The 16,269-nt window shown below is 45.2% G+C and overlaps 1 protein-coding gene across 1 annotated transcript; it reads right to left on the bottom strand.

Moving 5' to 3' along the window:
- Positions 1 to 212: 212 nt before the first annotated feature.
- Positions 213 to 15,642, bottom strand: PLEKHB2 (pleckstrin homology domain containing B2). The gene is made up of 8 exons (XM_056358511.1): positions 15,534 to 15,642; positions 12,263 to 12,310; positions 11,487 to 11,639; positions 10,622 to 10,724; positions 9,650 to 9,689; positions 7,425 to 7,514; positions 6,144 to 6,258; positions 213 to 4,039 (listed from the first exon to the last, which is right to left on the bottom strand). The coding sequence occupies exons 2-8, from the start codon at positions 12,297 to 12,299 to the stop codon at positions 3,903 to 3,905; spliced, it is 675 nt and encodes a 224-aa protein (XP_056214486.1). The 5' UTR covers positions 12,300 to 12,310; positions 15,534 to 15,642; the 3' UTR covers positions 213 to 3,902.
- Between the last annotated feature and the right edge of the window lie 627 nt (positions 15,643 to 16,269).

Genomic DNA, 16,269 nt, shown 5'->3' with positions numbered 1-16,269 from the left:
AGCCACAGTTGTCTTAGTTCATTTTTCTACCAAGTAGTCACCCTTGTAATTGCTTAGGAAAGACGGGAGGTGCACAGAATTAATCATGGCACCGTTTCCTTGCAAAGAAAACCTCTGTAAGGCGACTACCTTTGAAAAACATATACCTGTCTACAGACCAACTAAATGAGAAATGTGGAACAAAGGCTAGTAAACATGTCAAGACAAAACAATTACACTTAAATATTAATTTTATTGCTAAGGAAATTTTGATATAAATTAATAATGAGAATGAAGACAGAGTAAAAGCAGCAGTTAAAATAGTGCACAAGAATATGAAGGATCAGGGTGGGGGGGAACATCTGCTGCATGCTACCCTCTGTGACTTACACGTATCTATCCTGGTCATATCACAAAGAGGAAAAGCCAAAAACATATCTGAGGAACACGAGTGTGAATTTTCTTCTTTACTCAGCTTGCTTAGCTGGTTCTATCACCTATTGAATCTCCACTGAAGAACAAACAAAATGAAGCCAGTGTTGTGTAACGTTTAGAGCAGCTCCATCTAGACGCAGCTCAGAAATGTGCTTCATCACTACAAAAGATGTCTTTGCCAAAAGTCAGTGCAGTTGCTCTGTATGTAAACACTTCCCACCCACTCCCCTCTAGTTCTTAAGCTTTTACCCACTCACTAGAAGAGGCTGGCTCCCTAGTCCCCCACGTTCAAGCCAAAGAAGCCACCAGCTATGTCTTCAAATGTAACTAAGAATTTGGGAAGAGGGCCCTGGTTCACCTCTTTAATGGGGCTGGACTTCTGAGAAGGCTGAGCATTTCCACCCCACTTTGGAAGCCTGCCCCTGCCCAGCTGTCCATGACTAAGAATCCAAAAGTAATTAGTCACAGATGAAAGTACAGCCTTGTGACCTCTGTCAGCATTGACATTTAATTCTGAACGGACTGTAACTGCTACGCAACAGACTTAGTCATCCTTACCCAATAGCATACCCGGCAAGAACAGCGGCACTGTAGTGGCTGTGGGCTGCCCATAGTTTAGGGAGGGCAAGTATTGGCCCCCAGGTGGGAAAGTGTGTGCCTGGGTGCTATGGTACCCCTGGAATCACAGCATCATGAACAGCACCACTCCGAAACAAACACCTGCTTAGGACTACCATTTCAATCTGTTTGGAAAGTGATCTTAGCACACGCACTGCCTCTTCCTATCACTGTGGTATCACCTATCTCTCGAGTTTATGCTCTAGCACAGTTTTGTATACTGGCTTTCTAGCTTCAAAATGCCTATGCTGGCAGGATAGAGAGATAGCTCATTATTTTTGTATTTTTATATTTAAAAAAGATGGAACTAGAACCTTCAGCTTCAATTTGTAATTATTTTTTTCCCCTTGAGAAAGGGGTAAGGTTATTTTTTTAATGGAGACATACTTCAATTTGAACTTTTCAAAAGATCATTTCTTGCTTTGAATCCAACCCAGCAATGTTTTGCAATGAACAGTGTCTTTATCTAACATGCATTATTCGAAGAAACTGGAGACCTAGATACAGTTATGTCCTGAAAGCACAAGAGACTTACATGTCCCTCTGCAAAACATTTTAAAAAAAACCCACACCACACAATAAAACACTGAATTTAAAATAAATTACTAGCTGATTCACTTTGTGCTATTCTTTCACAATCATTCTGAAATTCAAAAGAAATCACAACTATGTTCAATTGTTTTACTCTCCCCGACCCCTAAATATCACGCAGGGAGAAGAGAAGATGGAGGCAATCTGCAGCACTGGCTAGATTGCAAAGCACAAACTGAACAGCAGTGTAGACCTGTAGTCAGCTTCGAGGTTTTCTCAAGGCTGAAAAAGGGTGACAATTCACTGAAGTTCTAGACAGTCACCATCTCCTTCTGGCCTCAAGGGTACCAGGCCTCAAAGAAAACTGCAGTAATGTACTCCCATTTCTTTTAGTTCAGACTAGCAACAGGACACTTCTGCTTTAGTCCTCTTTTGAACCTGCAGCACGTCCTTTCAGTACATACCGCTGGCAGAACATATGCAGCTTGTATCTGTGAAAGGACATGCATGCACATTGGTGTTCCGCTCCAAGCCAAAGTTTCTCAAAAGAAATTTACGTTCCCTGGATTAGGCCCACTTCTAGTAATGCAGCCAAGATTACATCCATCTGTTTACTTCCAATCATTTCAGTTTATTGGGTTGGTCCTGAGAGTCATGAAAGCTTAGTGCTTCCCCTGGCTGCTACCCACTCTTGTCTGAGATCTCTATGGCTTAAATACATAGGGTAGAGCCAAGACAGCTTTAGGATGAAAAGAAAAAGGTTGCGGCTCGATCTAAATTTATATGGGTGCAAGTTCTCAACTATTTTCATCTTTCCTGACATACCTGAAACCCCACGAACCTTAAGGAAATTAACCTACTTCTGAATGAAAGCATAAGACAGGCAACATATTACTGTTTTAATACAGGAAGCTGAAAGTGGAAGTATAAAAGTAAGTCCTCTTCCTATAAAGAACTCAACGTAGGCACCCTGCCTCTTTTACCTGAGTAACAAAACACATGCATTTCTTCAGAGCTTTCTTTCCCCTGCCAAGCACAGCTCAGCATGGATTATAACAGGATAAAATAACAGGCCACATAACACACATGACAGTTGCACTCCAGGTTACAGTTCATAGCACAGCAGCCTCCAAGAGCACATTGTATAAAGGAACCAGACATAGCAGCAAAGCCAGCCAGGTTCCTTGGAGTGTTTTCCTTAACAAGCCATGAAGGGAAGAAGAGACCTGCTGAATATGAGGGGAAAGTGTGCACAGAACAAACCCAGCCTCAGCTGTGCTCAGAACTAGTTGCAAATAATGAACGTGGTTCAGGAAACCTTGGAGACCTTCTCTCCAAGCCATGGCAAGGCAGCTGGTGTCAAAGTGCCTTGTGCACAAGGTCTACTTGTGCTGGTTATCTCTGCCCTCTTGACCATTACTGCCTGCAGAGGGGTTCTGGTAGGCCCAACAGGGCAAGGGTTGTTCAAGCTGGTTCTCCTCCTGCAGACTCTGCCGAGCGATAGCAGTAATGAGCAGAGGCACTAGACAATGGCCTCTTCCTCAGTAATGCACTTGGTACAGTGTCTGAGGCAACTGTACAGACATGAAAGACCGCTTGCAAAGCTGGAGATCTATTACTTCCAGCTGACCAGAGAAGATTCGGGATAAAGAGGTTGGTGGAACAACAAACATTGGTCTTCCTTGCCACTGGTCATTCACATTTCTGGGAGAATAAAAGAACTGAGGAGTGCTGCCGCTTTTTGTGGTTTGCTTATACATTCTCAAAGACAACCTGGGTGGTGTGAGAGGCAGGTATAGGACTCCATCTAAGAAAATACACTACCATCTGCAGGCAAGTTGGACAACAAAAAAAATCCTCAAGCATGGCAGACTAGCTAATGCCAAGGAGTTTCTGCTGAGCTATATGTTTGTCCAGGGAATGTTTAGAAGCCAGTAGTACACAACTACTAATGCAGGGCTCCTGTCAACCTCCTATTTGGACCAGATTTTAGACTCCCCCTAAAAAATCAATTTTTTCTATGGTGTTTATAGTAACTGTCTATTCATAAAGCTAGCAACTGCTACCATGTTACATTGGTGCTCACGTTCATCCTTATCAGTACAAATTCTTATAACTCCAAACATCAGAACAGAATTCTAGAGCAACACATCATCTCCAATCACTTAACTAAATGGTGCCTTTAAACTCTCCATAAGACAGTTAAGAATCAGTTATTAAGATGTCACTACTGAAAAATAACTATTGCATTTCTTAAAGTTTAACAGTAAACAACATTGCAAATATATTATTGCACACAATAAAGGTTTTTGGAACTACAAAGATAAGGAATGGGTAATCTAGAAGACCCAGAATAATGATCCCAGAGCCATTCCAGTTGCTGCTCCAGCAAGCATGCCCAGTGCAAGGTCTCCATCGCTGTCACGGTAACGCTCTCGGATGATGACATGGTTTGCAGGGGGCTGGCCGTAAGGTCCTAGGCAATAAGAGATCATTAGGAGGAGGGCAAAAGAAACGTATATCTTAACACCACACACTGCAATTTCAAAACATGCTCACTCTTTCACCCTCTTTCGTCCATTGAACACTAAGGTGATATCAGCTACAAAGGTAAAATACATCTCTGCTTTGGGTTCAGCCTCCACATTTATTAAATAAATGCAGAGGTCTAGCAATACTTCTAGCCTTTTAAGAGTTCCATACCTGGAAGAAAAGCTCATCATAAACATAAAATGGAACATTGTTCTGCATTAATATTATCAAAGAACCTATGATCCACTTGCATCATTCTATCCAACACTTAGTGGATTTAATGCAAGAAATGGCTTTAAAAATGGATTCAGCCTTGAAGTTAAGGCAAATAGTGTAGTTCCTTCTGCCAAAAAATCTTTGGCAACTCTTAAGCCAGCGGTTTGTCAGGAATTGCGTACCAGTTATTCACTCTATAATTACTGCCTACTACTTCAGTTCAGCCTTAACATACTGGACTGATCTACTGTGCGGTGACAGCTGCTAAGTTTCTTTCCAGATGAAGACTGGCCCGGTAGCAAGGCATTAACCTAAGACTCAAGACACCACCAACTGACCCTTGCTCTGCAACAGACTTGTACAAGCTCCATCTGTCATGTTTTGTGACTTATCTTCTACCTGCAAAGCAACCATACAGTACTGCTTTCCCTTCCAGACATTTCAGGAAAATTGAATGTTCTTGAAGATACCATAATGTTCTTTGTAACAGATACTGAAGTGATCCAGCTAACACAACTGGAAAAAGCTCTCACTGACTCTCAACAATGCATGACTGGGAAACTCATGAGGAGGATTATGCCAATTCAGAGAATGAGCAATGAAGCTGAAAGCGCAGGGGTTAAGTTAGCTGCCAGGGGTGAACTTGACCCCTGAGATTTAGTTGCAGTAACTCTAGTGAAGGAAAACATCAAGACTTGGTTACTACGCCCAGCCTAAAACTGGTATCTTAACACACTGGACTTGCAAACTGTTTAGGAGAGTTGCATTTTTATGATAGAGGTTTCTGAAGCTACGCCTGCTGCTAGTTTTTAAAAATAGTTCTTGGGACTTTCAACAAGCTGCTGCTTTTCAGCTGCTGAGAACCAACAGAACCCACCTTCCCCTGTGTTTGCATATATACACTCTGTATCTTAGGACTTCACCAACTTAGATGAAGAAAGCTTTAAAAGCTTTAGGCTCATGCACCTCCCTTGTAATAAAAAATGGAAAAGGCAAAGGAAGTAATTTGACAAATGTCAGATGGAAAAGAATTTCCCTCAAAACTGAGAAAGATTCTGAATAGAGATTCTTGTTTGCACAGCCAGATCATAAGCAATTAGTAAGTTAAATCTTCCGATTTATATTACCTGTACTACTCTAAAGCCCCAGTTCTGTAGGATTGTGGCTCTCTGTGCAAAGCTAATCCTAAATTAAGTTGACTAAGCTTAAAAGCACACCCTAAAATTTTACTCTCTTCCCTCTTTTATTGGGATTGAAAGCTATACAAACCTGAACAGAGAAACAGAAGACTTCACAAGGCTGAATGCACTGCCTTACAGCAATACCAGCATGTGGGACAAGAACCAGTTACAACCATGGTTTGGGTGTGGATTTACCTTTGAAACTTGGGTTTAATTCTGAGGTCATAGCTGACCATCACTGTTGAAATAATTAAGCTAGGTATAAGAGCAACAGATGAATCAAAAGCTCTATCAATGCCCGTCATGGAGTACTGAATCAATATTGTTCTGGCTCTTCTATCTTTCCTAAGAAAACATGCTGCCTCCTGTAGTTATCGTTTTCTGTGTACTTCATAAAGAGTTTATGAAGTAATTTAAGTATGTTGGGATCACATTGGGAAGGTTAAATCACTTAATACAAATTTCACTGCACTTGCTTTGTCATGGAAGGGTAAGAGCACTTGGTTCCAGCTGCAAGTCATGTTTCTTTCTATCACTCTGTTGTGCAGGAGTGGTGGGTGGTAAACGATGGTGATTAATATAATTAAAGCCAGAAAGACTGACACAAATAACTTCTATAGGAAGGTGAAGGATATGGTTGATACCGATTACCTTGGTATGGATACTGATAGGGAACAGCATAAGCTTGTCCATTGGAGGCATAGAAGACTTGAGGACCAGGAGGGGGATACGCACCGTTGTACTGATCATAGCCATACCCATAAACCTGATGAAATAAAAAATGTCCATTACAGAGGTATTCTCTGCTATGTACCCGATTTTGCACTCTGTTCAATTCTCCCTCATTTCTAACGCAGTCAAACTTCCACTAAAATATCTAGTCCATACTGATATAGTCTGCCTAGTCCCTGGAAAGGATTCAGAACCGCTGCTTGCAAAAATTAGTGCTTCTAAGCAGCACTCCACCTCCAGCCTTCCTGGATGGTGAACGGCAGAGGCAGAGCCCGGATCATCAGGCAGAGCTGCAGCAGCCTTACCGGCTTCTCCTCTCTGCTCTCATGCCAACAGCAGCTCTCTGGACTGCTCAGAAGTGCCACGTAGGCAGCAGCTGATCTGAAACTCCAACCAACTTTCCTCTAGCGCACTGCAAGTAAATGTCAGATGCAGGACAGATACTCTGTAGCTGTACGTTTTGGAAGCAATTTTGTTCTCCAAAAAGAAAGGACTGCCACTAGCCCTGATAAAGCTCCCAGTACCACCTCTAGGTCTTAACAACTATTTCTAACAGTGAGGGGCTGGAGCAGAGCAGCTATACTGCAACAAGTAACACCACCCCAAACCACCCCTTTATGTACCACTGCACATCAGTCAGAACATCCAGAAATCCGCAGCGTATACTGGTTTGGCCCCAGTGCTGCTCCTTCTCCACTGCAAAAGAACACTGCATCCAGGAGCTAGAGTTATTGTGTTGCTATGATATCTTGGATACAACTAAATCCTTCTGTGTTAAAAGTGACAGCTCCAGTCATTAAATCCTATTTTTAAAACTCCTGGTTTTATATCCTTCCAGTGCTTACACAATGTGAAAGTGTAGTCACACCTCCTTATGTTACAAGCTGCATGGCCAGTATCTTTCAAGATCAGCCAAGTATTTTCTGCTCTGTCTCTGAGCAGCTTTATTTTCCAAGTTGACTGAGCAGCCACCCTTTTATATACCTCCCAACTAGATCTGCCTCATCTCTTTCAAAGGAAATCCATGCAAAATAGGAGTGACAATAGATTGTTAGTGCCTTACTCACCCTGCTTTCGTACAAACCTTAAAGCTGGATACAACTGTGAAACACAGCACTTTGGGAATACAGTTTGAGCGCCTGAAGGACAGCCACTTACGTTACCTTGGTTATTTTAATACTTCCTGACTGCAACTCTTACCTCAGGTGATGGTGTGGCATAAGCTGTATAGGGAGGAGGGGCTGAGGAAATGGCTGTCTCATCGAACATCACATCAGATCCCAGGTAGCCCTAAACAGCACGGGAATACAGCAGTTAGCACCTTTTCCTACAGATAGCTAGTTAAGAGTAGTACAAGGATTAAAACTGAATGACTCCAAAGAAAGAGTAACCTTTAGATGTGCTACATGTTAAGGAAGCAGTGAGTACCTTATAAAGTGCTACAAAAAGAAAGAACTTGGCGAGCAGACCTGGGAGAATACACATGCCTGATCAACCACAGGAAGGAGCCACAAAATTTCTTACCTGTGTGTGTGCACATACATGCATATGTGTACATGCAAGCACACCAACTGCTTCCACCATTCATAGCCTCAGTTTTAGAAATTACCCTCTTGTTCATCCTTCGTTTTCAGATAAAAAGGTCTTTACAACTCAGCTACTGCTTCCTGGCACCCTAGGGTGGTATCACCAAGTTCTGCAAGGGCAGATAAAGGAAACAAATGCAGTAGCCAAAAGCAGCACCTGAACTTTTTAGCAGAACATTGTTACAGTTCTTAGCCACCTCTCACTTTCTGGCTGCGAGGAGACTTTAAAAAAAATATATGGTAAAAGAGGCTTAACTCTAGGGATATGGGGGGGCTTGGTTGTTTTTAAGGAATTATTTTGCAATGCCACCTATAATTCTGGTCCTTCTTGAAGGCAGCCATGAAGCAAAGGTGATAACTTACTTCAGTCCATCTACAAGGAGCTCTCAAAGCTAATTAAGATTTGTTACAGTAGCCTTGTGTTTTTGCCTCTAGTATCAGAAAGCTACAGTGATGCTTTTAGTTAGTGCCCTATCCCAAGAAAAAAAAAAAGCTCCCTTTTTTAATTTAAAAGTGAATGCCTTATTAGCTCAATAGAGAATGTTCCTATTGTCTTTTGTACTGTAGACAGACTTCTGAGGGCATACTGTGGCTTATATCCCAGCTCAAACTTGTGGTGGAAACTCTAATTGTTGCTCGAAACATACTGTTGAAAGCACTATATGTAGAAACAAGTATTTCTACCACCTGAGAAAAAGTCCAGCAAGTGCTCGTATCTTAGCAGGAAACGTATTCAGTCCTGCTACAGGGAACTCTGTACAACACAAGCCGGTAAACATCTGTAAATGACATAATTCTCAAAGTAGGGTGATCACCCTGCTGCTGTTCCAGTGAAGTTATGAGGCACTGCTGGCTGTTTGGTATTTTTGAAAGCTGCATCAGACACCTACAGATGGACTCAAACCCAGTTACGTGGTTAGTTCAAGTCTTTGCTGGAGACCTTTAACAGCTTTAGAAGAGCTAATTTTCGACACTACCTGTGCGGAGAGCTACCTGCCCTACTTTCAGTAGCAGGGGTCTGCCTTGGCTGACAAAGGTGATGCACTGGCAAGTTTTGAATGCCATCTAGCAGGGCTGGCAGCTGTCAGAGACAGGACAAGCAGCAGCTCCTAACTCCTGAAACCAGGAGTCACCATCTCACACATAAGCAAGATAAAATGTCTAAACCAAGGGCAGACAGACCATGAGTGTTGTCCCCTCTGCGTGAGGACAATTCCTTCAGTTCTCATTGAACACCATGAAGCAGCATAGTATGGCTGCAGTCAGAGGCAATTGTGTCCAGGGTAGCTTTGCTATGACAAGTGTTTCGTTCGGATATCTACAGATCTAAGTTACATCATATGACAGATGCCTCAGTACAGTGGCAATGTTAATGTGACCCATAAAAAACTGAGATAAGCTTCTACAAAACCCAGCATTTCCCTATGATACACAAACATCTCTAGCTGGTTCAGTCTAGCCATCTAAGGAAAGCTAGTACTGAAAAGGAGTGAAAAATACATTTTTACTGGTTGCAGAACATTTACTTTTTGTCCATAGCCTCAATGCCCACTTCCCTTACAGACCTTCCCAAACATTCACTTCCACCCAGAGAAATCATTCCCTGAAACCATTCACTTCCACCCAGCATCTATTTGCCTGGACTTGGCTGCAAGGACCACAAGTGCTTGTGCTCCAGAGGATCATTCTCACCACTGACAAGCCTTACCATCATGCTCATGACCCTGTTTTTCTCCAGCACAGAAGGATGGAACATGATTTCAGAAGAAAATTTCTGGACCACACATAACACTGATGTGCTGCTTCTTTATCTGTATAAAGTCTAGGCAGTACACTTACTGTGTTTGTTCTGGCATCCTGGAGAGCAATTTTCCATGCCCTGCAAAAAAAAAACCAACCCACTGTTTATTGGAACACTGATAGAAATTAGCACCACTTTTTCTTTTTAGGACTATGAAAAAACCAAGGTCAGCAACCAGAGGTACTGCAGGAGCAGAGTTTAAGATACTGCACATGTCAAAAACTAATGATACACTACAATGAATGCACAAAAGTGTTACATCAAGATTCAGAAATAATTACTCCCTCTGCAGAGCTAAAAAGGCATGAAGAGGAACATGAGAAGGAACAGATGCAGTTTTGAAGGCCTCCCTGCAAGCACAACAGCTAGGTAATATGCAGCCAAAACCAGCTCAGGATTAGGTAATAGGAGGAGATGGACCAGAGAAGTTGTATCTCCTGCCTGGACACTTGCATCTGTGCTGACTAGAGAGTGTGGATCTTGATGTTATAACAGGTTGAAAATAAGGTATATGTACTTCCCACAGATACCCCCACACCATACGGCTGGGAGCATGCTTGCTGCACCACGCGTACTGCGCAAACACTGATGATAGGAGTTATCTAACCATACATAGCCAAGCTCAGCTGGGAGTTCATCGTAATAGAGTATTCTTCCTTTCACTACTGATTGGGCTATGCAGGATCATGTACTACTTGAAGAATGGGAAAAGTGGAAAAAAAAATAATCTGTTCAGCAAATCTTGCACTAACCATTTTAATAAGATTCTTTTATTCCTCCTCACCCTTCAGTGTTTTCAGTCAATTCAGCTGCAGTTAGTTTGCATGAGCTACACAACTTCTTATAGGAGAGCTATGTTTTTTGTCACTGAAAGCCTGCTTTTACTTGCTTGAAAACTTCCTTTAAATGAGTCTTCGAAGTCCAAAGCAAGAAAAATCATCAGGCAGAGAAAGAAAAACAAAGATAAAAGAAGAAGAGGCAGCAAACCCAGTATTATCTGGCAGACTTACAGGCAGTCATCTGGACTCTCTGCACAGAGGTTGACTGTCTTCCCATCACGGCAAACAATCTGCAGTAAACAGTCTCTCTGCTTCCCCTCCGGAGGCTGGAAATCTGAGTTAGAAAAAGGACATGAGTTATGAAATATCTATAACCAGAATTTCACGATCACATTTATAAGAATGGCGACATTTATGCAAAAGTCTAGACAAAATAAACTAGGGCCAGTTGTAGCTGCCTTCCACGGCATCAGAACCAATTACAGAAGGAAATAACCCATTCTCACTCTTCAGCCTCCTGAAAGTAAGCAGCTCTGAACATCATTCCTAAGAAATGCAAATGTCTCACAGCAGAACCAATTCTTACTTTGCAATAAGTGCTCTCCCAATACGTACATCCTTTACTTGTGTCAGCATCAAGTACTAACGAGTGGTAGAAGTGAACTTAGTAATAACTGGAAAAAAAAATATCTGCTGAGGTTTCCCATTTCTAGTCCTGCCTCTCACTCCAGCCAGCACTATAATTACACCTCTAACACTCTATAATCAGACACAAGCCTACTGTGAACATCCTGTTCTTACGTGCATGCCTGCCACCTGCATATATAGTACACTGTCCTCACTGAGTTTTAAAAGGAGTATCGAACCCTAACCTAATCTGTCACATGGTGATACCATGCCCTGGGTATCTATAGGGGAATTTAGTAGCTGGTTGGGTTGGGGCTTTTTTAGGGGATGGGTTGTTTTTCTTTAACAACAATGAAGTTGCACACCTTGGCCACATTTATTACTGCAGCACTGTTGTAAATGGTACGCTAGGCAAGCACTGCAAATGTAGAGAAACTGAATACACAGATCCTGAAGGTTTCATTATTACCTCGACATTCATTCCCCACTCTGAGGTTGATGCAATGGATTCGCATGTGGATTTTATCTTCTATATCACGGCGATTTTGATCATCATAGAATATTAAGCGGCCATCAGACCACAGGTCAAACCAGTTCTTCTTCCAACGCCGTAAAATAGTACCTTAAAAATCAGACAGTCACTTTTAAGGGCACATATTGGGAAGTATTTGTGTCCTGAAGTTAATAAAAAATAACCCAGTAAATCCTTCACAGCTGCCCCAGACATTCTGAGGTGCCAAGCAAAATCGTGTACCACAGCATCCCTACTTCAGAACATTACAGGATTGGGTTCCATACTTTATCTAGTATTCAAAGTCACAACTGAGTTTATTTTCAAGTGCATAACCTGGCGCTTCAGTTCTAACTTGCTGCAAGAACAAGCAGAGGGCATGACTAATTGAAGACTTTAAGTTAAGGTGTCAAGTAAAGTTTCCAAGCCTCCACTTATACAGTACTAATTACAGAGCAGCATCTGAAGCCTAATGCCAGTCAGACGCGTCAGATATGGTATACCCTGTTTCACACCAGTATACCCAAAAAGTCCCATGGAAATGCTGTCCTAAAACACTTTGTAAAGTGTCCTAAAGATAAAAAAAAAAAACAAACAACAAACCAAACCAAAAAACACTCACAGAGCTAGAAACTTGTTTTAAGAAAGCCCTGGGAATTACTAAGTTGCTCTGATGTTTTTGAAGATGTTAAGGCACAGTGGGGAGAAACGGAGGTAAAAGGCCCATGACTTACTTTGCCGGAGCAGCCATCCGCTCTTCACAAATGTCATTGTTGCTTAATCTGGTAGACGGAAGAGGAAGGTGAGGGGGAGAAAAGCAGGCTTCAGTATTTCACAGTAATACATTAGAAAGAGGCATTTCAAGGTATAATATCAGATACTATAGCTGCGTGTATTGTAGACAGAGATGGTAGGTCTCAGCTGAAGATACCCAGTGAGGCACAACTAGTATTCTAGGACTTAACAAATGGAACAAACGTGCAATTGTAGCAATCCAACATGACTATCAGGGACTGCTTTTAAGTTTAACCGGAAAACGCACAAGCTTACAGCTACCACTCTTGCGACACTGGGAAGACAGACTGGAGTGAGCGTTCCCTGACTCACCAGTTCCTTTCAGAGCTGTTCTCTCCATGTGCTGTGTGCTTCCTGTATTCTGCACTCTCACATTACTAACCTCCCTCACTTCTTCCCCACCTCCCTTTTTCTGTACTTCCTCTTCTGTTTTTTTTCATTCACTGGCTCAAAGTCCAGCCTAATCAAAAGCTGAAAGTTTCATCTTCAACAGGAAGGAGAAAGCTGGTTTTATGACTTTTTTTCTTCCAAATTGTCACTAGCTCCCTCCCAGATTAACTGAAATAAGTAAAAGTTGGGCCCATAAAGGGAGATTATTTCTCCTCAACTTTTTAAATGAAGCTTGCAATGGCAGGGGAAGGACCCTGCATTAAATGCAAGTTATCACACGTGACATTAAGCACTCAGCCACTGCACTCTGGTTTAGGAGCATGCTAAAGAAAAAAGATCAACTACAGTGTGTATTAGAGAACGTGTTTTTACTTTATAGCATAATGGCCTTCTGACTACTGTTCTAAAATGGATTAATAAAAACACAACTATCTGGATGCGACTGAGCTAGAAAAGCAAGAACAGAAGCATTATAAGCCTCCCTTGAGAAGGCTGCCTTTTTTTTTTTTAATAAATTATTTGTGGGGCTTGTAAGCCAATATGAGAGACAGGTACTTAAACCTACCAGATAACATTCTACTTGTAGCAGCATAAGAAGAGGGCCGGGGCGGGGGAAGTGGCATAGGTTTAATAGACAGAGGAACTCCTCTCAGACAAGGAATGTGTTTAAGGTTGGGGGGGGGGGGGGGGGGGGGGGGAAGGGACTAAGAGAAGAAAGTTTTGTTATCTTCTAGTAAAATATAGTTAGTAAGCGTTCACTTATTTTCTGATAGATGCCATCAACTGGATATTACTTGTAGCTGTGTCCTCTCCACAGTACTGGGCAAATACTGTAACATGTAAGACTACAGCCAGCAGGATTTCATACTGAAGGAACGCTACATCCTTCACAGGCTTGGGTGTGATAGTAAGAACCACCTGCAGGTAAACTTTAAACTCCAAGATAAACCAGCTTGCTGGGAAAACAAACATTTAGTTGACAGCTCACTGAAAGGGAGCGTCGAACTCCTATCCTGCTGTAATCCTGGTCACCCTGACCTGCCCTGAGGTCTAAGTATGCCATTGTCACCTGTAGACAGAGAACAAGCTCCAGCAATAGAGGCCAATTTACTCTTCCAAAGTAACAAAGTGGTACAAAGGACCAAAGCATCACTGTCCCACCACCTCAGTGTATGCTCCTCTCCCCTGGGATTTTCCTTTACAGGGAAACAAGTCTTCTTGCTCTTCATTTTCACAGGAATGGGTCCCTCCAATGGAGCTTCCATGTGTGCTAGTTTCCCTGCCAAGGTGCAATCACTGTACATCTTCCAGAGGCCTTTTTATAGTCTAAGAGCCAATAAAGAACTTGGATGAACTTCAGTTCTGATGCAAGTGCTAGATTAGGCCACTGAATGTATTCTGCTGCCTTTAAACCTACTCTTGTTACACAACAGCATAATTAGATTTAACTTAGACACATAACGGGGAAGAAGTGAAGAAGAAAACATTTCTCTTGAAAAATTAAGATTTGCCTGTGATTACAGAATGTCTCACAGCTATCCGGGGCTGTAACAGTGAAAGGCTTCAGCAGCTGTGCAAGCTGATCACCTTGCACGTGATCTTGGATGCAACAACTGCATCTTCCCAACACAGGCTGAAGTGCCCAAAACTTCAGCTCTGGCTATAGAGCAAGGAATCACACAGAACAATCTGTCGGTACTGAAGTAGGAGGTGCAAAAACAATTAGATATTCTTCTCTGGTCCTTTTTAAGCACAAGCACTTACTTGAAGTTCTACACAGTATTGAGAAGCAACCCACGTTATGTCTAAAAGAGCACTTGCAGAGCTGGAAGCCAGCCTGGCAAGTGGTCACGACTGAGTATTATTCGCTTGTTAAAGTAGCTCGGCGCAACCAACACGGAAAATGGGATTTAAACAAAGAGAAATCAATTTATCACCAACCTCAACCTAGTTCCTTGGTGACTGAAATCTAAAAGCAGTAGCTGCCTAAACTGAGCGCAAGTTAGGTGTAAATGCAGCAAAGGGGTGGGGCTATTCCCTCCCACCCCCTGGAATCGCCGTTTTTCCTTCTGGCACAGAATCCACTGTGGAACATCCACCAGCCTTTTCCAGCGGACTTGTTCTCACACCAGCTGGCTGGCAGGAAAAGCGAATTCCAAACCAGATCCAGCGTCTCAACCCGCAGCCCGCGGCGGCCCGAGCGGTGCGGTGCAGCCAGCCCGGGGCGGGGCCGCTGGAGGGCGCTAGGGGGACGGGGGGGCGCTGGGGGGGCAGCGCGGCCGCTGGGGGGCGCTGGAGGGCTCAGCGCTGCCCCGCCCCGGCGGCGGGTCGGCTCCTGCGCAGCGCTCAGCGGTGCGGGCCCCCCCGCGCCCTCGAGCCGGTTTCCGTGGCTGGAGCGCGCCGGCCACCCGCAGGCCGCTTCCCCGTGAGGCCGCGCCTGGGTTGCGCTAACCAACGCCCCGTCCCGCTGCGGGACGTGCCGTTCGCCGCGGCAGCGCTCGAAGCGGGCGGACGGAGAGGCACCGGCCCGCCTCCCCCCGCTGCCCCGGGGGCGCCGCCGCGCAGCCCCCCGCTCCCGCCCGGGGCAGGCTGGCCCCGGCCCGCCCGCCGCTCTGCCCGCCCAGGGCGGCACCCGCCGCGTCCCCGTCAGGCGGGACCCCGCCAGCGCTCCCCGCGGCAGCCCCCGCCGGCCCCGGCAGCCGGGGCCTGCTCCGCCGCCCCGCTGACCCCCGCGCGGTCTGGCCGTGTCCCCGCCCCGGGCCGGGCCCCCGCCGCCGCCCGCCGACGTGCCCAGGCGCTGCCGGGCCCCGCCGCCCCTACCTGCCGCTGCCGGGCCTGCTCCCGCTGCCGGCCCCGCTCCGCCAGCGGGCAGCGCCAGCCCCGTCCTGACGTCAGCCGCCGCGCCGCCCGCCCGGCCCCGGCTGCCCCCGCCCGGCCTCGCTGCCCCCGCCCGGCCTCGCCGGCCCCGTCGGGCCGGGCCCCGGCTGCCCCCGCCGCTCTCCCGGCCCCTGCAGGCCCCGCCGCCCGGCCGGGCCCGGCTGCCCCTCACACGGCCCGGCTGCGCCCGGTGCGGGTCAGCGCTGGCCCCCGCCGCACGGAGGCAGCGGGCCCGTTTGTGCCCGTCCTCCGGCTGTGAAGGGGCACGGCCTCGCCCCGCAGCCCGGCGCCGTCAGAGCCGTGTGCCAGAAGAGGGAGGGCCGGCCGGGCCGGGACCCCCACAAACCTGCCACCGGCTGTGCCTGGGGGACCCCGGGGACCCCAGCCCCACAGCCCTGAGCCGGGTCAGTGCCCCGCACAGCAAAGCCAGCGTGCTGTGTCACTGCCTGCCTGCAAAACATAACTGTTTTCTGTTTCTAACCCAAATTACTTGAGATCGTTACTGTTTGAAATGAGGAAGGAGCCTTCCAGAGATGTAATATTGCCCTGGATGATGCAGCTTCCTACTGGAACTTTTCCCAGGCGCATCCTGGTAACATAGGGATTATGACTCCTATCATCACAGTAAGTAAAAAGAAAAAAAAAAGAAAAAAACCCACACTAATTGGTTTGCTTCGGC

The sequence above is a fragment of the Falco biarmicus genome, chromosome 13 (assembly GCF_023638135.1).
Source record: "Falco biarmicus isolate bFalBia1 chromosome 13, bFalBia1.pri, whole genome shotgun sequence".
Lineage (NCBI taxonomy): Eukaryota > Metazoa > Chordata > Aves > Falconiformes > Falconidae > Falco > Falco biarmicus.
Note: the sequence above shows the minus strand (reverse complement) of the source record. Positions and strands in the feature narration are given on the sequence as shown.

Excerpts from the sequence above, each read along its gene's own strand:
- PLEKHB2 (XM_056358511.1), bottom strand. The coding sequence starts at position 12,299 with ATGACATTTGTGAAGAGCGGATGGCTGCTCCGGCAAA. Across the intron at positions 9,690-10,621 it reads GAGAGTCCAGATGACTGCCT|GGCATGGAAAATTGCTCTCC; the intron begins GTAAGTCTGCCA and ends TTTTTTTTGCAG. Across the intron at positions 4,040-6,143 it reads CTATCAGTATCCATACCAAG|GACCTTACGGCCAGCCCCCT; the intron begins GTAATCGGTATC and ends CTTATTGCCTAG.